Source organism: Numida meleagris, chromosome 6 (genome assembly GCF_002078875.1).
Source record: "Numida meleagris isolate 19003 breed g44 Domestic line chromosome 6, NumMel1.0, whole genome shotgun sequence".
In the NCBI taxonomy this organism is placed as follows: domain Eukaryota; kingdom Metazoa; phylum Chordata; class Aves; order Galliformes; family Numididae; genus Numida; species Numida meleagris.
This window is the reverse complement of record NC_034414.1, coordinates 60,991,876-61,016,663: the sequence shown is the minus strand read 5'-3', so window position 1 is coordinate 61,016,663 and position 24,788 is coordinate 60,991,876. Positions and strand designations below refer to the sequence as shown.

Sequence of the window (24,788 nt, the reverse complement as noted above, 5' to 3'; positions counted from 1 at the left end):
GCAGGCACTGCATTGGCAGCTGGCTGCAGCTCGCCAGCTCTGTGCTGTGCTCAGATTCCCCACACACTCACTGTGTGCAGCACCCACAATCCAAACGGGATCGGGTGCAGTGGAAATCGTTTGCAAATAAATTACTGCGTCCTGGATCCTGCTGCTTCCCTTTGTCACATAGTTCTCAATATGAAATGAGTCTTTATAGCACTGGACAAATTGGCAGATGCTGCACTAAATATCCTAAAGTGTATTATTGCTTCCCGTGAAGATGGGGCAAAAATGTCAGTAAGCCACATGTAGGAAAAGGAAAGCAATTTCAGTACAGCAATGCTGCCACTTCGTTCCTGTGTCCCCTGGTTCAATTCCAGGCGGAAGTTTCAGGTTCACTGGCTCTTTACATGGCCCTGAGTGGGTACATGAACTGATGGGCCCTTGCTTATTTTCATTGCACGCTGCTGATTGAGGCCTTTGATTTGAGCATGGGAGCTGCTGGCACCTGAGCCCCAGCTGTGTGGGGCAGGGGGAGTGTGACTGTCCCAGGGTGTGGGGTTGTTGTGACCATTCCTGGGGTGCAAATCCCACAGTGCTAAAGGGGAGGCACGAAGGCTTCCTACATGGGCTTTGTCAGTGGGAGAAATCTCTCTGTAGCTGGAAAAAGTGATTAAAGGGGAGGACTTCTCTGCCCTGAAATAGAAGCGGCAGTTTGGGAGCTCCTCCTTCATTTAATCATTTCAGGTCATTAAGAGGGAAGCAGTGTTGCTGCGGCACGTCCCAGGGAGAGCAGTGAGCTGCAGGGTGCCGGGGTTGTTTCCCTCCTGGGAGATAGCGCTGTAGCATCTGCACAGCAGTGAGTTCTGGAGCCAGCTGTAACTCACCGTTAATTTTTGTAGGCATTGAATAACTCAAAAAACGTAACAAAACTAATCTAAAACTTCAGTTCTGAGAGTCTTTTAAGTCACACACATCACGTGAGGAGCTTGACGATCCCCATCTTTCTGCAAACGCCGAGCACCAAATGAAAGCGTAGCGTACCTTTGTTGGAAATTAGCGCTTGCCCCTTTGTTTTCTTTTCCGTCTTTCTGATGTTTGAAGCAGGCAGAGAGATTTAGGCAGTGCTTTGTGAACCAGGGGAGCTGCTCAGTGCCAGGAGCTGGGAGCATGCAGGCGACAGCTCGGGCTGTGAAGTGCAACGCCACGTGCGGGTTGGCTGATCCTAAAAGTGAAATAAATATCCTGTGCTGTGCTTCAGCTGCAAATACCAGTACGTCTTTGCAAGACACACAGCTTTTAGAGCACTTGTGAGCACTTGTACAAACACACAGCTTTATTTTAAGCTTTGCTCGCATTTATATTGCAACTTACTTAACACTTCTAAAAAAAAAAGCTCTGTGAATGGTAAGGAACAACTTTACAGGAACAGTTGGGCACTGGGCAGCAGCAGGATCCCGCAGCACCTCTGGGTCTCATTGAGCCATGGGGACAGACCCCTCATGGGAGCCACGCTTGGAGGGGAGTCATGCACCCACCTTTCTTTGCTCCCTCCATTCTCCCCAGCACCTGCCAACAGTATTTCTCAAGCTGCAGCATGGGAGAGCTGATAGACCTGGCAGGGTGCTAAATGATCACATTGGTGCTAGCTCAGCTCTGGTTAGAATCATAGAATCATAGAATCCTGAGAGTTGGAAGGGACCTCTGAAGGCCATCTAGTCCAGCTCCCCTGCAATGCACAGGGACACCACAGCTCCATCAGGTTGCCCAGGGCCTGATCCGGCCTCACCTTGAAAGCCTCCAGGGATGGGGCATCCACCTCATCACTGTGCAACCTGTGCCAATGCCTCACCACCCTCACTATAAAAGACTTTTTCCTTATATCTAACCTAAATCTACCTTCTTTGAGCTTGAAGCCATTTGCCCTTGTTCTGTCAGAACAGACCCTGCTGAAGAGTCTGTCCCCTACTTTCGTGTAGGTCACCTCGCAGCCTTCTCTTCTCCAGGCAGCACAGCCCCAGCTCTCAGCCTGTCCTCATAGGAGAGGTGTTCCATCCCTGGGATCATTTTTGTGGCCCTTCTCAGGACTTGCTCCAACAGCTCCATGTCTCTTCTGCACTGAGGACTCCACATCTGGATGCAGTGCTCCAGGTGAGGCCTCACCAGCACAGAGCAGAGAGGAAGGATCACCTCCCTTGCTCTGTTGGCCATGCTGCTTTTGGTGCAGCCCAGGATACAGCTGGGTTTCTATGCTGCAAGGGCACATTGCTGGCTCATGTTCAGCTTTCCATCTACCAGTACCCCAGGGCTTTTTCAGCAGAGCTGCACTCAATCTTTCCATCCCCCAGCTTGTATTGATAATGGGGGTTGCCTCTACCCGGGTGAAAGATCCTGTGCATGGATTTGTTGAACCTCATGAAGTTCACCTGGGCCCACTGCTCAAGCCTGACTAGGCTTGAATGGCATCCTGTCCCTCTGGTGCACTGACTGCACCCTGCAGCTTGGTGTCATCAGAAAACTGCTGAGGGTGTGCTCCACTCCACAGTTAATACCATTGATGAAGATATTAAAGAGTATTGGCCCCAGTGCCGACCCCTGGAGGACACAGCCTCTGGTTCTGGGGCACGCAGCTTTTCCATCATGGGAGTGGGAAGCAACCCTCCCAGGGAAGGCTCAGATTGGATATTAGGAAACATTTTTTCTCTGAAAGAGTGGTAATACATTGGCACAGGCTGCCCAGGGAAGTGGAGGTGTTCAAGAAGCGTGGAGGTGTGGCACTGAGGTACGTGGTTAGTGGGCATGGTGGGGGTGGGTTGGGGTTGGGTTTGGTGATCTTAGAGGACTTTTCCAACCTTAATGATTCCATGATTTTATGAACTGAGAGGGCAGCGTGGGACCTAGGGTGCCCCCTGCCCAGATCTGGTTGCCTGGGGTGCAGGGTGCTGGGAGCTGGCCCTGGGTGCTGGGTGCTGCTCTGCTGCTATGCTGTGCTGAATTGCGCCGTGCTGCACTGTGCTGTGCCATGCAGTGTCGTGCTGCACCATGCTGTGCTGCACCGTGCTGCGCTGTGCTGTGCTGCACCATGCTGCCTGCTGCTCAGTGCAAGATGGGACACACTGTCTACAGGCTCTGGACTTCCCTCTCTAATCCCTGGGAGTACAAAAGAACGAAGCCGTCCCCAGTGTTGCTCTGTGGTCTGGTGTCCCCCTGCACTTGTGCCAGCCATGTGTGGCACTTGCAGCTGCCTGTCTGACCTGGCGGCCCTGCCGGGAGGATTCTGTCACAGATCAGTGGTGCTTCTCTGCTTTGTCTGAGGCCTCCCTTCCCTCCTTCCTCACATTTTACCTGTGGGGAAGTTCTGGTCCCAGCTGCAGGTACGGGGCAAGGGAGCTCCCTGAGGGAGCACCGCAGTCCCTGTGCCAGCTCCACAGAGTGGCGGAGAGGGGCTGCAGCCCTGCTCCAGCACTGAGTCATTAATTAAGGGTGAAAAACCATTGGTAGGAAGGGTCTGTGCCTGCTCCCGTGATAGGCAAATGGAGGCAGCATTTTATTTACATTGTCATATGCACCAGGATTGATGGAGGGCCCCTGGCACAGCGTGTCCCACTAACTCATCTGGAGGAAGGCTGGAATCCACAGGCTCCATGCTGCCGTGCCTGCTGTTGGATCACTAGAGCTGTTACAGAGGATGGAAATGGGAGGGTGGACGGCTTGGTTCCCTCTGGAGTGGTCAGCCCAGGTGCTGGGGAGGGTGAGGAGGGTCCCCGCTGACTGCCCAGCAGCAGCTGTGCTGGGAGGTGTAGGAATGGAGGTCATTGTGCGCAGGCTGTGAATTTGTATCTGCTTCTGCCGCGGCGTCACCTGAGACTTACAGAATTGTTGTCTGAAGCTTTGCCCTCTGCTTTGCTGAAATGCACCTTGCTGACTTTGTTTTAATCTTGCCTACTTCTGAAAACATTCTTGGCTGAACCTGAGAAGTGCTGAGCACATTTCTTTAATCACAGCTACAAATCTAAATTAGCGGTATTGTATTAGCAAATCGAACTGGGGATGGCGTTCCCAGGCCAGGACGACCAGGGCCCTTGGAGGTCCAGCCATGGATGCTGCTGAGCTGTGAAGTCCATTTTGAGTCTGTGTGAACCAAATGTCCTGTGAGATAGAAAATCCCACCTGGAACTAGTGGCAGCCACTGGGGAGGTGGCTGCCGGGGGTCCCAGCAGGCTTGGAGGTGTGTGGGGCAGGCTTCTTCTGCAGGGCTCTGGTAGCTGCTGCTCAGTGTCAGAACTGTCCTGTTTGCACCTGCAGAACCGCCCCTATGTACAATGCTGACACAAGAGGTGTGAGATGTAACCCAGCAAATGTATGCAAACGCTGCCCAGGAGGTTTGCTTTCTGCTGCAATTAATGCAAAAAATTGTCCCCAGCAGAGGTGCAAAGGGTTTCGTTCTAAAAGTTTACGGCTCCTGACAAGAGCGGGCTGCTCCCGTGAGGATTACAGGGAAGGGAACCAATTTAATTGGTGCATTTACAGCCCAAGAACGGCCAGTTTTCGCCGAAGGAGTCCCATATAAATTGATGCCACGTTGGATTGTATAGCACACAAATTGCACTCTCAGCTGGCTGTAAAAAGGAAATTTGTTTTTACATCCTTTTCCAGTTGTCAGATAAATACGGATTGTCTTCAGCAAATGTTGCTGGCATGTGACAGACATGGGGCGGGTGCGGCAGTGGATGCTGGGAGCTGGGTCCCCATGCGGGTGCTGCCGTCTCCCTGGGGAGGAGCCCCACATGGTGCTGGGCCCTGTCCCGCTGCGTGGTGCTGGTGGGGCAATAAGGCCACAGGAGTGCTCTGCTTGGAGCTCGCAGCACGTTAGCATGGATGGATTGCCTCATCAGGAAGCCATATGTTCTGAGACTTCACCAGGGGTTTTGGGATGGTTCCCAAAACTGCAGGAATGATAGGTTGTGCCTTCAGTGGTGTAGTCATTACTTAACTTAAACCTGACAGTTGAAGACTTCTTTCTTATTTTATTTTATTTTATTTTATTTTATTTTATTTTATTTTATTTTATTTTATTATTTTTTTTTCATGAGGGCTTACTGGTTACGATCAGTGGTCATGGAAAGTATTAGCAAAAAAAAAAATAAAACTGTAGTGCTGAAAGGCAAATTTTAGGGGCTGGTATTTTCACTCATCCTTCCTGCAACTTACTTTTTCGTGGCAGCTTAGATGGATTATGGATGGGCTGGACAACAGGAGAAATAATTATTGTTTTGACATTAAATACCTTTAAATATCCATGAAGATTCAAGACTCGTGGCAGTGGTTAGCTGTTTACTATATTTTGGATTATTTTTGTTAGTACAATTCTAGGGTACTGTGTCCAGGCGTGAGCACAAGAGGGATGTGGAGCTGCTGGAGCAGGTTCGACACAGGGCCATGCAGACACTCAGAGGCTGCAGCACCTCTCCTATGGAGACAGGCTGAGAGCTGGGGGATGTTCAGTCTGGAGAAGGGAACGCTCCGGGGGAACCTCACTGTGGCCTTGCAGTACTTGAGGGGAGCTGATAAACAGGAGGGAGAGCAACTTTTTTCACTGGCAGGTAGTGACAGGACAAGAGATAATGGCTTTAAGCTAAAAGAGGGGAGATTTAGGTCAGATGTGAGGAGGAAATTCTTTACTCAGAGGCAGTGAAGCCCTGACACTGCCCAGAGCTGTGGGTGCCCCATCCCTAGAGGTACCTGAGGATGGGGCCCGGGGCAGCCTGAGCTGGGGATGCTTTAGTGTCCCTTCCAACCCAAACCATTCCATGATTCTATGATTCCGTGTTTCTATGATGTGTCTGTATTCTGTATACAAATATTTTTATCAGTCCCAAAGGGAGCTGACTGTTTCATTTCCATTGTGCAGCCCTGCTGCAGTCAGTTGTTTACTGCTACACAGATTTTCTCCTAGAACTTGCACGTGTTGCTCAGCTCCTGCCCACATCTCACTTTTTGGAAGGGAGGCAAACATGGGCTACACCTTTGTGTCCGTTCACTGGTGTGTGCTGCAGTGGAGGCAGGGTGGCAAAGGGCTGTTCAGAAATGGGCCGTGTAGCCCTTGCAGAGTTTTTAACAGAGTCGCTGATAGATGATTGTATTTAACTTCTCTGGGCATGCTGTTATCTTCCTTGTTTTCATACTCTGTGAAGATCCTGGATCTAGCAGTGTAAAAGATAAGGCTAATTGAACTGTCAGAGTTTCTGGAATAGGAGTGCAGTACTGCTGTGGCATCAGGAAAAACAGCAATGCTCTAAAATTAGCCCATATCCCACTTTTATTGGGGTGTCTCTTTTCAGGGGTTTTCTTGATTTATTTTTTTTCTTTATGCACATTATTGTTTTTTGAATGACATAAAATTGTCCCCTTCTGTGTTTATTCCGAAAATAGCATTAAGAGCTTAAATGTTCAGTAGAAATGGTTATAAACCTATTGAATGATTTAGAGGTCACTGAGGGTTTTAGCTCAGCAAGTAAAGCACACATGAAACATCCCTTTCTTCCAGTATGTAAATGGCATTATCATGAAGTAACTCCACATCATGAGGTCCAAGCATCAGTTTGAAGGCTTGGTGGTGGGGATGGCGGTGCTGGATGAGCCTGGGGATGAGCTCGAGCAGGAGGGTCTCCAAAGGCACCACTGCTGCAATGCACAGAGCCACCAGCTGCTTCCAGACTGCTCCGTTATTTGCATATAGATGTGTGTATGCGCGTATATGTGCGTGTGTATGCATACATACAAAAATCTCAGCCGTCCTTCTGGAAGATAGGAAGATCCTCATGTCAGGATATGGACAGTTGTAAGACATCTGGTAATAAGGTGAGAAAGGAACACTGTTCTGTGAACCTGTTTCACGGTTTAATCATAGACAGTTTTCCTTTGCTTCTGTTATGATTTCTGTTATGACATACTTGCTAATCTTGCAGGCATTAACAGACATTTCTTTCTTCCTTCCAGGCTCGTGAACCTGATCTACAATGGAAAAACTGCTTTTGTTTCTGCTGTTCATTGGCATAGCAGTGAGAGCTCAGATCTGCCCAAAGCGCTGCGTTTGTCAGATTTTGTCTCCAAACCTTGCGACCCTTTGTGCCAAGAAAGGGCTCTTATTTGTTCCACCAAACATTGACAGGAGGACTGTGGAATTACGGCTGGCAGACAACTTTGTTACAAATATCAAAAGGAAAGATTTTGCCAATATGACCAGCCTTGTGGACCTGACGCTGTCCAGGAATACAATAAGTTTTATCACACCTCACGCATTTGCTGACTTGCGCAATTTGCGGGCTTTGCATTTGAACAGCAACCGATTGACTAAGATCACCAATGACATGTTCAGTGGACTCTCCAATCTTCATCACTTGATACTTAACAACAACCAGCTGACTCTTATTTCTTCCACAGCTTTCGATGATGTTTTAGCTCTTGAGGAATTGGATTTGTCTTACAACAACCTGGAAACCATCCCCTGGGATGCTGTGGAAAAGATGGTTAGCTTGCACACTCTCAGTCTGGACCACAATATGATTGATCATATTCCTAAGGGGACCTTCTCCCACCTCCACAAGATGACCAGGCTAGATGTCACGTCTAACAAACTGCAGAAGCTACCACCTGATCCTCTCTTTCAGCGAGCTCAGGTACTGGCAACCTCAGGAATTATCAGCCCCTCTACTTTTGCGTTAAGCTTTGGTGGAAACCCTTTGCATTGCAACTGTGAGCTCTTGTGGCTGAGGCGTCTCTCCAGAGAAGACGACCTGGAGACGTGTGCCTCTCCCCAGCTGCTGTCGGGCCGGTACTTCTGGTCAATCCCCGAGGAGGAGTTCCTGTGCGAACCTCCTCTCATTACCAGGCACACCCACGAGCTGAGGGTGCTGGAGGGCCAAAGGGCAGCTCTGAGGTGCAAGGCCCGGGGGGATCCAGAACCAGCAATTCATTGGATTTCACCTGAGGGCAAACTTATTTCTAACGCAACAAGGTCTGTGGTGTATGACAATGGTACACTCGACATCCTCATAACAACAGTGAAGGACACAGGCTCTTTCACCTGCATTGCTTCCAACCCAGCAGGGGAAGCCACACAGACGGTGGACCTGCACATAATCAAACTCCCTCACTTGCTGAACAGCACTAACCACATCCACGAGCCTGACCCTGGCTCCTCGGATATCTCAACGTCCACCAAGTCGGGCTCCAATGCAAGCAGCAGCAATGGGGATACAAAAGTCAGCCAAGACAAGAAGGTGGTTGTTGCTGAAGCGACGTCATCTACTGCTCTGCTGAAATTCAATTTTCAAAGAAACATACCTGGAATACGCATGTTCCAGATCCAGTACAATGGCACTTACGATGACTCTCTGGTGTACAGGTATGGCACAGCCAGCCCAGCCCAGCCCAGCCCCTCCCCAGTGCTCTACATTGGTTGCTGGTGCGAGCTCATTCCTGCTCACTCCTTGGCGGGCTGTCAGCCCGTCCCACCTGGCCACGGCCCAGCTCTTGGCTGGTGGAGGGGTAACGCAGATCGGGAAATGGCTCTGGGTCGGGTTATTTCTAGAGAATCCAAAGCAGACCTCTGATTGTCTGAAGTAATCTGATTAGCAGAAGGATTGTGAAGTTAGATGAGCTAAGTGGATCTTAACGCTCTCAGTTTAATGAAAGCACAGGAACAATGCTGCCTGCAAACACGTTTCTGCGAGCACACCCTGCTGGCTTGGCAGTGATGTTTGGGAGGAGTGAGCGTGGGGACTGGGTGGCTTTGTAATGGGTCTGGGCTGTAACTGTCACACCTTTCAGAACTGCTGTTTTCTTAATTTCATCTACATTTCTGCTTCAGTTGCACTCAGGAGGGGCTCTGCCGAGACAAGCTGTGTGGGGGGAGTGCGGTGCTGCCTGCTGCCAGGACCAGGGCCTCACTGCAGGGGGAGGGCTCCAGCAGGCGGGCTGGGAGGGGGCTCTGGCAACACGTGTTTCTTAACACCGATGTCTTCGCCCCCAGGATGATACCTCCCACGAGCAAAACTTTCCTGGTGAACAACCTGGCTGCTGGGACCATGTACGACCTGTGCGTCTTGGCCATCTACGATGATGGAATCACCTCGCTGACCGCCACCAGGGTAGTGGGCTGCACGCAGTTCACCACCGAGCAGGACTACGTGCGCTGCCACTTCATGCAGTCCCAGTTCCTGGGCGGGACCATGATTATCATCATTGGCGGGATCATCGTGGCCTCGGTGCTTGTGTTCATCATCATCCTCATGATCCGATACAAGGTGTGCAACAACAACGGGCAGCACAAGGCCACCAAGGTCAGCAACGTTTACTCGCAGACGAATGGGGCCCAGGTGCAGGCCTGCGGCGGGGTGCTGTCCCAGTCTGCCTCCAAGCAGGCGGTCGGGCACGAGGAGGCCGCCCAGTGCTGCCGGGCCGCCAGCGACGGCGCCGGACCCTCGCCGGAGGCCAGCCCCGGCCCGGAGGCCGCCACCACTACCTCGCCCTCTCCTCACGCGTGGGCCGCCGGCGCCTCCGCTGCCCAGAAACCGAAGCGGAAGCCGGGGCCAAAGCCCAGCAGTGAGCCACAGAGCGAAGCTGCCACGAGTATCGAGTCCCAAAACACTAACAGAAATAACTCCACTGCTCTGCAGCTAGCTAGCCGTCCCCCCGACTCTGACAAAGGGGTCCCCACGTACAAAAGAGCACAATCCAAGCCAAGTAAGTTCCTCACGTTGCCGGCCACCACGTCCAGAGCCAAGCGCAGGCTGTCACTGGGCGGCGAGCTGCTGCTGTGCCGCTGCCAGCAGGACGTGGGGCTGTGCTCCCGGCGCAGCCTCTCCATGAATGGGATGCTGGCGCAGGCGGGCCGCTCCGGCGCAGAGGGCGGAACAGCGACGTTCTCGAGCTCTGAGTGGATATTGGAAAGCACTGTGTGACCTGCCTTTTGGGTTTTTTAAGTTTACTTTTTATTTCTGTGACAAACGAAATGCCAAACGTTGTGTGAAGTTCCCTCTCCTAGGGAATTGGATTTGGAAGTCCACTGTTGTCTCACTGAGTGATGGTTTGTCCATGCGGGGTTCTCTATAAGCCACCCAGTGCACACAGGGTTTTGTTTAGTTTCCATTTGGTTTTATTTAGTATCCAAACTGAAGGCAACATTCAGAGATAAAAAAAAAAAAAAAAAAAAAAAAAAAAAAGGTTAAGGGGTGAAAAAAAGCATGAAACAGCACCAGTGCCTTCCCTGCTCTAGGACTGGCTTCCTGGTTCTGCGGTAGCAGAAAACACAAGAGAGAGTTTTCACAGAAAAAGCCTTTTATAAAGGAAATGAAATTTCCTCCAAGCTAACAAATAACCACTTCTGGATCAATCAGTAAAATGATATTTTTTAAAATGGTCAGACTGTATATTTCTTTTCCGTGATAATGGTGTTGCCTTTGTTTTTAGGCAGATGCTGTACAGAAACAACAACGCTGTGTTGTTCTCTTGTGTAAAATAAAATAGTCACTCGGTACACCCAGCCAGCCTCGCGGTGACTGCCCGGGGCGCCGAGCAGTGGGCAGGGGATGCTGGGCCGAGGGTCCCCTCCTGGGCCACAGTGTGAGTGCCACAGCTGGGAACACCGCTGCCTTCCAACAGGGCCGGTGCCTGATCAGTTGCTCCCTGCTTTGCAGTGTGGAAATGGAACGTGTTGAGCTCCTGTGTGTGCCAGCACCTCGAGACAGGGGGGAGTGTGGGGCAGCAGTGGGCAGAGGCAAGGGCAGCGCTGGGGACAGTAACCTCACTCGTTCCAGGCTTTTAGCGGCCTATCTGCTGTAAGCGCTGCGGTTCGCATCAGTTCTGTAGTCCCTGAGCACAATGGAGTGGCTGGGAGATGTTCGCACCTTTACAGGGATGTGCTGCTTGGTTGCCGTGCCCTTGGGATGCTGTCAGGCCACGATGTCAGCCTTGAGCATATGGCAGTAGGTGGTAACAGCTGAAACACCCCTGCTGTGAGGATGACAAATGTGCTGCTGCTGCTCTGCTCATTCTAAAGAAAATTTGAAAATTAATACTAATTGAACTCATATGGTCATCACATCTAAATCAAAGACAGCTTAACTGAGCAATTTCAGTGCATTCTCAGATGCTAAATACTGGTTTTAATATGGGCTTTGCGACCATTAAAGTGATAGAACAGTTAAATTTTACACTCGGTGTGCTTGTGCTTGGAGGAAGCACAGCCCCAGCGGCTGCGTGCAGGTGCCGTGGCTCTCCAGCACACACTCATGCAGCACTGGGCCCCAGGGCCGGTGTGGGAAAGTGTCTCCTGCATCCCCAGGGCACTGCAGCTCAGGGCTGGGTGTGCAGAGCCTTTGGTCGTGGCCGTGCTCTGCTCCAGCGGCTGCAGGAGCTGGGAACTGGAGGCGGTGGTGGAAAGCGCGGGGAAGGAAGAGGCTGTTTCTTTTTTAGAAAGCCCTTTTTCTTCCCTTTGGAAGTGCAGAGACCAGAAAGGAAATGAAGCACCAAAATTAGAATACCCGTTTCCTGCTGGAAAAGCTAAAAAAAAAACCCTCCAGATTTCTCTGGAAGACCACATTCTTCTAGAGGGGGCATACGGACAGAAACAAGCTCTTAAAATAGTGCACCATCAGAGCTAGTGATGTGTTTGTCGAAGTTACGGAAGTTTGAAAATGAAGGCGTGGCGAATCTGGGAAGGAGGGGGGTAATGGTCCTTGGAGGAGCTGGATCTCTGCAGCTGGTACCTTCACCTTACGAGGGTAAGGAGGCACCTTTCCCTGTGCTCTGCTGAGGTACTTGTTCTAACTGTGCGTTCCTAAAAACATCAAATGGAAATGCTTTATGTGTTGTCTAAACCTGGACGTGTGTCTGATGTTTTGTGAAAGTGCTAAACTATTAATAGCTTCCGGGGGGGGATAGGGGCTTTTATTTTTATATTTTTAATTTTTTACTCAAAGGAATCGATTTTCTAAACACTGAAGCTGAGTATCCTATCTACAGTACATTTGTATAAGCAGCTTAGAAGGACCATATGTCACCGTGTTTTGTTTGACTCCGCGCTAGCGTTGCAGACCTGGGTGGCTTTAGGGCTCTGCTCACATCAGAGAGGAGCATCCTCTGGGTGTGCACTGGGAGTTAAGTCTGTGCCACTGCCACTGGGGTGAACGTGCAGCGGGACGTTCCATTTTGTTCGGGCTTGGTTCATTCCAAGCGTGGGAAGCCTTGGGAAGGGGGAAATCTTCTGTCCTTTTTGTTCTGCAAAACCAGAGCTGTAGCAGATAGATGCAGAAAAAGTGCCGAGGTATCCCTTGATCAGAAGAATGACATTTAAATATTTGTTCAGTGATGTGCTGGAAATTTTCTATTTCTTCAGAAATCAAAACAGTCCTGTAAGAATCCCAGATGTGGCTTTACCCCATTGTGGTCACGCAGTGCTGGCGCGCAGGGAAGCCCTGGGGCAGGGAGTGGGCAGCCAGGAGCTGCTGTCCTTGTGGAGCTGAGCCCCCTCGGGCTGCACAAGTGAGTGTGCAGCATCCCGAGGTGCCTTGCTGCTTGTGGTGCTCCACGAGAACAGTCACCAGCACTTTGCTTGTGGGAAGGCCTGTGCGTTTCACCATCACCAGGCAAGAAGAAAAGATTTGTCTACTTGTGCTAGGCTTTCTGGCACATGCTTTCTCTTATGTATTTCTTAAATCCACTCCTAACCCTTTTTCCAAATCACGCTCGTTCTGTTTAAGAGGGCTGCTTCAAATAATGTTTGGATGGAGAAGCAGGGTTTTGTTGGGTGAAAAGCTGGTTGTGTTAGTTGTTCTCTGTGCTGCCTTTCTGCTGATGTTGTGGGCATGTTCTTGACAGTGAATATATGGTACTGTTCAGTTCTGGGTGCAAATGTGGCTTTATTTCTGCCAGCGTGCTCTGGTTTGCTGGAAAACTCTCCCCAGGCACCAGTGCAGATCTGCAGTAATGAGTGGTGGAGCAAAGGAGGCACTGGGGCATGAGGATGTTGTGGGGTGGGCAGTGCCTCCAGTGCTGCAGAGCAGTGCTGTCCCATGGGGGCTTTGCTGTGTGTCACCATAGGGACACATCCCACAGAGCCTGGCAGGGACAGTGGGAGGTGATGGCAGGGCCCGTTCCCGGACGCCCCTCCAGCAGTGGTGCCCACTGTGCAGCGTGGTGCCGGCACCAGGCCCAGTGGTCTCCTGCAGCCATCACTGCACTCTGTGGAGCTGCTGGGGGCTGAGCCCTGATCCCTGCAGTGCGGAGATGTTCGCATTTCTCAGAGTACGCCGAAACTCTGCTGGTCATCACCTTGTGCCTGCACGTTTCAGTCCTGAGTAACGCGAGCCCAAGCTGTGATGGATGACAGTTCTGTTGCAGCAGTTCTGGCTGTCCCTGTGTCTGTGTGTCCTGACGCAGCCGCCTGTCCCTGTGTCCCACTGCTGCCAGCACACACTGCTCATGTGTCCTTGAAAAAGCACAGCGTGGCTCTTCCTGCACCATCTGCAAATGCACCCCGAGCCGCAGCAGGCGCTGTGCAGAGAGGCAGTGGGTGTTTATCCCCAGTGACTGAGCCAACAAGCAGAAGCAGTGGTCACAGTTGCTGTCATTTACTACTGCTTCTCTTCTCACTAATTGGGAGAAACTGGAGCCTTGGAGGTACCGCTTTCAGAGTGGCAGCATTTGTCAGCCTTCCAGTATCTCAAGAAAATGTACTGTCCTGCTCCTTTAAGGTGCTGTTGTAACAAGTGATGTGCACTCGCTCTCTAAAGGGAACAATAGCAGCAGTAACAGAATAACACAGTGCCTCTCCCGTGGTAATTTAGCAAGTAATTTTAAGGTAGGTCAAAGTTCTGGCTTGAAAAAAAAACAAATCACAGCAAAATCAATAGGGTCCTGCTTACTGAAACCGTGCATCCAATGCTTTCCCTTTGCAGACGTCTTTCTGCATGCCTTTTAGTTCAGTGCTGGCTGTGGCACAGATACGAGGGTTGCAGAGAGCTGCCCCTGCATTTGCTGAGTGCTGCAGCAGCGTTTCCTGCCCTCTGTGCAGATGCGCAAGCGTGCTCTTTTGTCATAGCGTGATGCACGTGGCTGCATGCCATCATTTTAAGGGAAAATGGTCTTACTGTACACAGAAACCCTTTTCCTGTATGCAACCAATGTTAACAGCCAGAGCATCGGTGCTTTGCTAAAAGAGCATCTGCACCGTGGCCGTGCTGCCTCATCTGCGCAGGGTGCCTGGACCTGCAGTGGCAGCCCCAGGTAAGTACTGCACCGCAGCACCGTCACCACTGGCACGTCCCCGGGGCACATGGGCACAGAAGCACTGCAGGGCAGGTGGGGACAGTGGCCCCGTGCCTGCTACCGAACTGTGCTGCACTGTGCATGCATGCTCTGAGCGTCAGGCAAAAGCAGCACTGTAAATAAGAACAAACATGCTGTGTTCTGATGGTCTCTGCTTGGATGTGGCCGTGGCCTTGCTTTCATGGCAGCATGGATGGAACACAAGTGTGCAGGGTAGGGGTCTGGAATGGGTTAAAGCGCCCACACCTCGCATCAGTAATGTGAGGCCAGAAGGCAAAGCTTTCTGATCCTGCTGATAGTGAGTGCTAATGCCATTGATTTATTCACGAGAGCCAGGCGTGAAGGCTGCTGCTGTAGCAGGAAGGAAGCTTAGCTTGCAAGGAAAGAATCTAAAAAAGAAAAAAGCAAACATGGCAAATTGTTGGCTGCAGGGAGACGAGGTTGAAGCTTGGTCTGTATGAAAATAAACAGAATGAGCTCTGCTGCCTCTGTCATGCTGGAACAAGCCACGTCCGCCAGGTCATTTGAAGTTGTTACTCGGTATCAGCTTCCAGGTTGCTGACAGCTGTTATCAGCTGATACGGATTGTTACCGGTCTGCAGGCAGGGACAGTTCAGTGCTAGCTCGGTGCTGTCCCTGGGACTTCAGGGTCTGGGAAGGGCTGGTGGCACCTCGGGGTCCCCCTAGCCCACAGAGCCCTGCAGAGCCCCTAAGGAGTAGTGCTGAGGTGGAGGGTGGTGACATTCCCCTGCTTCTGCCTTCATTGGTGCCCATAGTGGGGCAGGCAAGGAGCACGTTCCTGTCACTGTGCATGGGGTGCACACGCCTGCTGGGGGCTGGTCGAGGTGGCTGGGAGCTGCTGGGGCTATTGGTGGTGTGGAGATGCTGCCACAGCATGTCCTTACACCGTGGAGCCACACAGGTGCCAGCTCAGTGCAGGGCCTTGCCATGGGGCTGAGTCCTGGGCATGCAGCAGCACTGCAGCCCAGGGGAGCGTGGGGCCTGGAGCTGCCTGGGTGTCCCTGCATCGTGGGGATGTGTGTGCGAGCCTATCTTGCACAGGAATTCCATTTGGAAAGAAAAGTGGGAAAAGGAGCCATGGTTCCAGTACAGCTCCCTTCTCCCCGTGGTCGCTTGGGCAGAGGGTGGTGGGCAGGGAGTCCTGCAGCCGGAGAGCTGTGTCCTGCAGCAAGCCACGGCTGCACTGGGAACGGGGCCTGGTTTGTGTCTGATGCTGCAAGGTAAGTGGGGCTGTGGGGCCGTGGGGCTGGCAGCAGTGAGGCGCAGGGCTGCGGTCATGCTTTGCAGAGCCACAGGTCCCCACACTCCCACCGGGCAAGACCAGTGATGTGGCTGCTCAGGGACAGACGGGCACACGCTACACGTTCTCTGCATGGTGACTTTTCACTTGCATGTAAGCCTGGCAAGGGCCAGTGCTGGGCTCGTGCCCATCCACTGCTTCATGTTTTTGTTTCACTTCTGTGCACGCTTCCGATACTGCACAAAGAGGTGAAATCACTGTCGTAGAAAAGGGCTTTGCCTGCGGGAAGTCGGAAGCAAATCTAGAGAGTGGGGAATTCTCCAATTCTGGAGACGTGAATGTTCCCATTCCTTGCCATGGGTATCGCTGTCCATCTGTCCGTCCACCTGTCCGTCTGTCTGTCTGTGTCAGTCTGTCTGGTGGTTGCAGCACGGCGCTGGGCACTGCGGGCTACCCTCACTGTCTGTTCTCTCTTTGCACAGAAGCTGGGGCTGAACTGAAGGACACCCGCGCTGCTCCACTCCCTGAAAGCTCTTGCCCCAACGTGGTTACGCGGCAAAAAACAAAGCAGTCCCAGTGCACCAAGGATTGATGTCGCACCGCGCTCACGCTACCGAGACCATTTCTTGAAGTCACAGCTGAGGCCGGGAGGCCGTGGAGGTCGGCAGTGTCGGACAAACATTCCTCCCCAGCTCACAGATTCCCCGTCTCCCATCTGCCACATTCAGTCTAAATACCCCTTTTTCTGGTGTCTGAGGTTTTTATAAAACTAACGATGAGAACTCGGGTGGCAACAGCTGCAGTACCGCTTGTGTCAAACGTTGCCAGTGGTGAGTTCACAAACTGTAACCATGGTAGCTTACATCACTGTAACGAATAAATGTTTTACTACGACGGAGCTGGCACTGGGCTGATTTGGGGCAGTGATGCCCGCTGTGGCTGGGTGTTGGCAGCGCACGCTCCTGCAGTGCCGGCCCTGCCCTGTGCTGTGGGGTTGGAGCATGGGGGCAGCCAGGGGCCAAGCAGAGGGCTGCAGCCCTCCCACAGCTCCGCAGCCCCTGCCAGTCCTGTGCAGCACTGCTGGGTCCTTCCATCGCATCTTGCTTCTCAAATAAGATCGAGGGCTTTGCTTTCCTTCCTTTCCACTGAGAGTTCTATATGGCTTCCAGACATCATTGTCACTTCTGCAAACACCACAACTCGGCAGCCAGCTCCAGCATGACTTCTGCAGAACAGCTGGTCTGTGTGTGTGTGTTGTCAGTGGGGCCACTGATGTTGCTGCCCATGCTCTGCAGTCGTGTCATACCTCCCGAGGCTCACCACAGGGACTAGTCACAGCAGCAGCTGTCACACAGGGACAACGGCATCTCCCCGGGTTGCTGCGGGCTGCCCCCAGAGCACCATGGGCTCCGTGCGAGGCTCTCGGAGGGAGGTTGAAGGCCCCTGGCTGGGCTGTGATGCTGCCAGGCTGAGCAGTGGGCACAGGGCTCACCCCGGGGCTGGGGGTGTGCAGGAGACACCGGGCCTGGCCTCCAGAGCCAGGGGCGATGGTTGGGGTGGGACCCTGCAGGAAGGCGGCGTGGGCATGGCAAGGGGAAAGCCGGCAGTGAGGTCAGGAATTGTGCTCATCGCTCCAGTGGTCTGAGGTTTTTCTGGCGCTGCACACAGCCTGAATTTACATGGATTACAGACACAGCAGGTGATGGTAATGCACAGAGCAGTTGGGATTTCTGGAAAAGGATGAGTCCCAAACAAACTACTTTTCAGAAGTATGCGTGATGAAAACAGTCCACAAACTGCTCACACCTCTGCCTGCAGGTGCAGATGCCTCCCCTGTGCTTGCAGCACCGCTGCCCTGTGCTGCAGGAAGCAGGTGGCAGCCCGGGCTGCAGGACGGCCCAGCAGTGTGCAGCGTGGGTCAGAGGAGTGAGCTATGGGGAGGAACGAGAGGTGCTTTCCTCCTCTGGACATTCTGCATTGGGCTGTGCAGCCATTTAAGCCCTTATAAACCAACAAGCTCAACGTTCTTCCTGCAAAGACTGTATCAGCTCTCAGGATTTTATTTCCCATTAATATTGTGTTATTACTCTCATTTGATGACTTCAATTTCAAGCTTTCATGCACATAGTGGAGCTGCTATTCCTTTGCTGATTCTTTTTTTATGTCCTTTTAATTAATTGTCAAGGTAAGTTCCACCTGTCAGCTCAGTGTTAGTTAGAGATTTGTGTGTCACTGCGGTCAGATTTGCTGAAGTTGTGAATCGGGTTTTGCAAAAATACCTACAATGTCTATGGAGCAGAGTGTGCCAGCTGCATGCTCTCATCAGCGGTCTGCTGCCGGGCCAACAACAGGGGACAGCTTTGGCCGGGGTGGTTGAATGGCATTCCATCCATACAGTAAGAGAGTAGAGGAATGGCATCATACCAACGAGCAAAGATGACCTGCTGTAGAAAAACAGAATTTGGATCCTTACTGAAGAATCACAGTGTTGGCTGCTGACAAAGCTGACAAAGCTCAAAGTAACTGGGCCACCAGCAGCATTGGCTTCACCCCGACAGGCACTGCCCCGGCCAATGCTGCCTGTATCTGTGCTGCTGTGTGAGTGAGTGGTGGGACGTGGGCTCAGGGACCTGGGCTGTGGGGGCTCCTGATGTCCCCCAGGCCTGGGCAGTGCTCGCAGCCACCCCTGTGCCCACCAAAGCAAGGAGTGGATCAGCCCATGCTCAGGGCAAGGCACTAAGGAACAGTGGGGATCAGAGTGGGTGGAAGAGATGAGCATGCAGCCCCCAGTGTGCCCAGTCACTGCTGCCCAAAGCACTCTCAGTGAGCGTGGCTGGTGGTGGCCTTGGTGCCTGAGCTCAGCTCCTGCACTCCAGCGGTGCACCATGGTGAGCTGCTCAGGAACTGTCTGATTAAACTCTTCTTTCACGGAAATCTGCAGACCTACCACGGTCTTGTTCAGCCGTTGTTGTGTCTTGGTTCATTTTTAGTTTGTTTGTTTTTTTTTTTTCAGTGGGAGGAAAATGAGTTGAAGAAAAATTTGTAGTCAGAGGAAAAGGAAACCCTTGAGCAGCTCACAGGACTGTCTGCGGGCAGCCCAGGTTGGAGCAGATCTGCAGCAGGGATTCCTATCTGCGTTGTCCATGCTCAATACACACATCACTCACACTGGCACAGGCCTTCTTCCTCCTTTCTGCTCCTGGAAACAGAGAACTGCCCTGCCACATGTGTGCTGCAGCCATGGGGCTGGGCGCAGCTCTGCTGGACATGGTGCGGCCCTGATGGCTCACAGCCCCCAGGAGTGCCCCTGGGAGCATTGCTCAGCACTGTGAGCCTGCTCCTTATGCCCCTCCCCTTAAGCCTCTGTCCTGGTGCATCCATGACAGCATCGTCTTCACAGCTCTGCACACAGCTCTGTGGAGGCACAGACCAAATTGCAGCCGTGGGTGTGGGGGCTTCCTTAGTATTAAACAAGGCTGAGTTTAGCAGACTCTTCAAACAACATTTGGCCTTTTTTTTTCTTTCTATATTTTTCAGTGTCCTCAGAGCTACAGCCATGGTGGGGTCACTTCAGGCGGCCCCCCAGGCTGCCCCCGCACAGCAGCCAGCTCTCCAATCCCTGCGGGGCCTGGGGGCAGCTCGTGGCCCAGCCAGGACAGAGGAGGGAACAGGAGGGCAGGAACCGCCTCCTTCCTTTGCCATGGGTACAAGCGTCAAGATGTGCTGGAAGTGTTTTGTGACCGAGCGAGTGATGAGCACTGCGAGAACAGTATGGGAATGTGGAAACAATTCCCCATAGTTTTTTTGCAGTCATTGAAACGGATGTTCCCAATATTGTGTTTCACTGAAGGTGGCTCTTCAGCTGCCACAAGTGCAGCTCACTGACACCAGACACAAGGAACTCCTTTTCATCTAGTGATGAAGACTTAAAGAAGAGATCAAACACGCAGCTTTAATGCTGGCAATTTTATGGGGAGGAGGAGGGGGGTGGAAAAAAAGAAAAAAAAAGAAAAAACAGCCTGAGTTAGGGACAAAGCCAAGTAGACATGGAGAATTTCCAGCGGGGCTCGCAGCTCCCAGGCATGGACAGCACACATGGGAGTGCGGCTCCAGGGGTGCAGAGCAGTGGGCACCGTCAGCTCTGTGCCCATGGTCCCAGCCAGCAGCGGGGCTCGGTGGTGCTGGGGCAGTGGGAAGCCTTCAATCCTCGGGCACCTTCTGAAGTACCACACGCTTTCCAGAAAGGTTCTGTGAATTCTCGTATGCGCATCTTATCTGAGGTGGATTGGTTCAGCTTTGACACAAGGCAACAATGATAGATGTCAAACACGCTCCCAAAGAGGCTACAGAGAGACAGAAGCGCGTGAGATAAGGAGGAGTGCAGCACGCTGCTGTCAGCGCCTGATGTAGACATCTCACAGCAGATTCGTGACCTTGCAGCCCCTTTTTTTTTTCCAGTTATATTAGAAATAATGTTGTCCTTTCAGGTTACAGTATCCACTGCTCTATCTATGCACAAACTTTCAAATGACAGCCATTATACAGCCCTGAAACATCCGTTCTTTCCTCAGTCTGGAGTATTCATCCCTAAAAACATCTGATCTTTAAAGTCCTGGAAGCTGAAGGCATTTTAAAACTCCTTGAATTCTACCACGTGTCCAGCCCCCACCTGCCCCAGCGTGCTCCCCGCTCTGCTCTCCCTCAGGAAAACATCTCAGCAGAGATGCAGTGCGGCAGCGCATCGCCCGCAGTGATCCCGCTGTGCTCTGATCCGGGCACACAGCTCCCCGAGGTACAGCAGGGCTGTGCGGTGCTGCTGTGCCGCTGCCACGCGTCTGCGTGAGCCGAGGAATTCACACTCCTCAGAAGAAAAAGCATTTCCGAAATATCTCTTCCTCCGTAGAAAATGCTTCAGTCCATCAGCCCATGCTTCCCCCTCCTCTTGTTTCGGTCACTCCGTCATCACAGCGTATTTCAGTCTCAGCAGCTTTGTTGTTTCCTGGAATGGACAAGCAAGCACACGCTGCTGCAGTGTCCCAAGCCAGCGCGTCGCCGTGCCCAGCAGTGGCAGTGCCCTGCAGCCTTTGTGGTGACCGTGTGCAGCTCACCCATGGTGAGCAGTGAGCCAAGGGGCTGTGGCTGCCTCATAACATCTCTGCCGGGGGGGACCCTGGGGGCTGGGCTGGCAAAGCCAGCAGGAACGTCTGTGAAATCCCTTCTTAAAATGCTACCATACAGGTTGGGGCCAAACTCCTCCCCAGCACAAAAGGAAGGCAAACCATGTCACCTAGAGGGGAGAGGGCAACAACCCCCATAACCAGACATCTCAAATAGAGTTTTTCATGATAAGCTTGGGCAATGGAGCACAGTGAGCCCAGTGCCAGCCAATGAGCAGCACCTGCTGCAGCCAGAGAAATAAGGATAAAAGAAGGCAGCTGCCTCAACTCTTGGCATGATGCTAAGTCAGCACAGCTGTGTCTGGGTGTGCTCATGGGGTTGTGCTGGGAGCTGAGCTGAGCTGAGCTGAGCTGAGCTGAGCTGAGCTGAGCTGAGCTGAGCTGAGCTGAGCTGCATGGGACCAGCCTGGCTCTAAAAGGTGGGTGCATGCACCTCTGTTCCCCTGAAAGGAAAGGACAAGCTGCAGAGAGATGCAGTCCCAAGGCATGCCCTGGGCAGCATCTCTGGGGCAGGTGGCTGAGTGCTGAGTGTGTCCTGCCCAGGGAAGAGGCCCCAGGGCCAAGGAGCTCCAGCTGGTGCTGCTCTGTGAGGACAGGCAGGAAGACAAACACAGGTTTAGTGCTGATGCTTTGCATGGCTTCTGTGAACAGCTTTTTTTAGATGCTCTCTTATCTCCGTAAAAGACAACTACTGACAGTAGAACTCTGTACAATGCTGCGACTCAGCTCCTGGGTTTTTAGGGAATTAATGGACTGTGGGAAGACAGAGCTCCATTGCAATGTGGTTTTGTGCACTGCTGTGAAGGCTACTTCATGCACTTCAGCTTCTGATGATTCACAGAGCTGAAAACTGCTGTAGGAGGACAGCTCAACCTTCCTGCATCCTGCCTTCACGGTGGTGTGCTGCTCCCCTGCCCAAGGGAGGGCCTACAGCTGCTGAGCTTTTGGTTCTGGTTAGCACTCGGCTCTAGAACTGAAGCCCTTTGCTTCCCTTAGCTGAGCCAATGCTGCTTTGCTTGCTCAGCTCTGGTTTCCTTGCCTGGAACAGGTGGGATGAAGGGTTTTCTCTTGTGCCCCTGCTGGATTTTACTCCTTGATCTCATTGCTTGCCCATCTTGAGGGGGAAGGGGCCTGGCAGTTCCAGGGCGGACTCTGGGCAGTGAGTTTTTATTTTGCCCTCGCAGGAGTGTTCTGTGTTGAGCAGTTCACTGAAACTAGAGAAACTTTAACATCAAATGTCCAGCATTTATCAGCTTGAAACCAGCTGCATTAGCTGCTGTGAGCACCCTTGAGAGAGTGTTAATTTTGTAACTATATTTTAAAAACAGTCTTCAGGGTAATGAAACAAAACAAACAAAAGAGAAAACAGTTGCAGCTTTCCCAGCCTGCTCCAGCTCTGATCCAGCAGAGCCCTCCCAGCAGCTCCGTGCAGCGCGCCCGCGTATGGTGCCAGCTGCACGCTGTGGAACTTCTGCAGTCATTAAACAGGGGCTGCATGTGACACAGCACACGCACAGGGTCCTCTCTGCTGAGTAACTGTGCTGCAAAGCCCCTCTGTGCAGAGTGCTATTTTGGAATAAGCAGTGTTGCTGTTCCTGTTACCATGCTAGTAACATCATTTGGGACTATGTTGGATTTTGTTTATATGATGTAGAAATGCTTTTTCTTTTTATTTTGCTTGCGTAAGAGACAAATGCAGCGTACCATTTCTTTTCCCCCGTTACTCCCCAGTGCTAAATAACAAGTAACCATCCTAGCTGCATGGGAAAGTGCAGGCTGTACTGCATGGTGATGCAGCGAGGTGCAAACTGCACAAGCAGCTCTGATGGGTTGCAATGAGCTGAGCTTCATCCCCAGACATGTCAGAATGCAGCAAGTTGTGTAGTTATGGTGCTGAGGGGAGAGTTTGGTAAAGCAAAGCACTCAGAAGTTGCCACAGAAGAGAACCGCTTCCGTGCTGCTCCTTTGTGCTGTGAAAGCTGAAGCAAAACACCCTGGCCGAGCCACATCTCGGTGCCTGGCATTAACACTTACATTTGCATTTATACAGTAATAGTAAGTTAATTTAGATTAACAAAATTGTATGACCTTTTAAAATCAGTGTATGTTTTATCTTGCTGAGGTCTAAAATCCAAAGAGGTGTATGACAGATACTAACACTGCCTTCAGCTGCGCCACCCGGACAAGGGTGGTTTTGTTCTGCTGGAGGTAACACGTCAGGGTAATGCTTGTAGAAAGCTTTTGATTTTTGAGTGGTGCTGTGTGGAGACAGGAGCTGGACGTGATGGTCCCTGTGGGTCCCTTCCAACCCAGGCTGTTCTGATTGTTGTTCTGGGGTTTGTGATATACAATGGTACCTGAGTCTCTGGGCCGTGTACTCGGAGAAAACTCCTGAAAACTCCGTGCCTGGCCAGGCTGCTGGGATAGCACTGCAGGAAATGGCAAAAGCTGGCATGGGCGTGGGCATCACCTCTGCAGGTGCAGCAGCTGGTGGGCTCCGGGCAGACACCAGCTCATGTTTCTTTGCCTCTGCCCTCACAGCAGCAAAGTCCCAATCTTCTGCTGAGTGGGGCACGAGGGCAGGGACTGCCCTTCTGCCTGCAGCTGTCCCAGCGCAGCTGGCACAAATTTTGTTGGGCCTCACGTGCTTGGTTCTGCTTTGCTCCTGCTGTATTTTTACTTTAAGACTACCCAGCCAGCTGCTGTATATTTCTGTCTTCACTCCTCCAAGCAAACAACAACAGGAGCTGATGTTGCATGGTGGCAGATGGAGCCTAGGAATTGCTGTCTCTGCTCAGCGTTTGCGTGGTACAGAGCAAACACTGCCAGCAGTTACTGGTCCTTGGAGATAGTGGTGTCAGCTCCATACTGGGCAGATTGCTGCTGTACCTCTGCCACGAGGAGGCTCGAGCAACACCACACCCAGTAGGGCATGAGGGGATACACTGGTGTCCCCCCAGACAGTGGTATCTGCATTGAGTTCTGTGCCACAGCAAATGCTGCGCTGAGGAGCAGCCCAGGAGGCCCAGCCCTGCAAGTGGTAAGGAAGACTCCGGCTGCTCCCCTGCATCTGACTGCTGGGGGAGAAGTGGTCTCAGCTTGAGGGCTGGGAACTGTGGCAGGGGCTGCAGGGATCCTGCTGGTTCCCCCTATCCCTGAGGTTGCAGGCAGTGCCCCATCCTCCCCAGTGCCTGGGCAGCAGTAGTGGCTTGGCAAAGGGAAGTCTCAGTGTAATTAATGATGTCCTCAAACCACGCAGGTCACAATGGAATGGGGTGGCACGAGAGGGAGGCTTGCGGAGGGCTGTGTGTGCTTCGGTACAGGGGTTGTCCTTCATTCTCACCTTGTTCCTTCTTTAGACCTTGCTGCTGTATCACAAACGTTCCGGGCAGGCTCAGCCACTGAGCAGAAATGCAATGCCAGCTTTTAAGTTTTTTGAAACACAGTTCTTCCCCCCTTTCCTATTCAGTTTTGCTTTATAAACCCCCCAAAGCCCAGGTTAGTGGCCTCCTGCTGTGGTGCTAGTGCCCAGCAGTGCCCAGCAGTGGGGCTGCTCCCGGCACTGCTGAGTCAGCGCTGCTCACCCCGAGGCCTCTCTGTGGAATGCAGAGAAACAGCAGTGAGGGATCGCAGCGCTATTTTTGCTCCTTGTTTGCCTTTGATGACAGTGCAGGTGCTGGCTCGGATGGGAATGCTCGCACGGCACAGCCCACGTTGAGGTATTTTTGCGCCAGGGAATGTGTGGGCTCCGCCAGAGCACTGCCGATGTCTGGCACAGCACAGCCCTCTGCTCAGGGTACGGCTCTGCAGGGGAAACCCCACGGCTCCTGCAGGGACTGGGTATCTGCTGGCTGTACTGTGTCAGTGCCCGGGTTCGTGCCCTGCAGCGTGTGAGCAGTCATGGACAGCGTGGGCTGGAGGTGTTCCCGCATCCTGTGCCTGGAACAGTGAGCCCCAGCACTGCTGGCATCAGCAACACTGTGGTGTTCCTTGTCAATACAAGGGTCACTCCTTATCATAACCAGAGCTCTGATGAG

General features: G+C 52.3%; 1 protein-coding gene across 2 annotated transcripts in view; it reads left to right on the top strand.

Annotated features, from left to right (window-relative positions):
• The window catches only part of LRFN5 (leucine rich repeat and fibronectin type III domain containing 5), a 49,779-nt gene extending 33,311 nt beyond the window's left edge, over positions 1-16,468 (top strand). The window contains exons 1-3 of one of the 2 annotated variants that reach the window (XM_021402844.1): positions 6,873-8,389; positions 9,017-9,729; positions 16,057-16,468. In XM_021402844.1, the coding sequence (XP_021258519.1) occupies positions 7,002-8,389; positions 9,017-9,729; positions 16,057-16,166 (2,211 nt within the window). In that variant the 5' untranslated portion in view covers positions 6,873-7,001 and the 3' untranslated portion in view covers positions 16,167-16,468. Of the gene's footprint in view, positions 1-6,872; positions 8,390-9,016; positions 10,409-16,056 lie in introns of those variants that run through there. The other variant, XM_021402843.1, reaches the window with a different exon arrangement.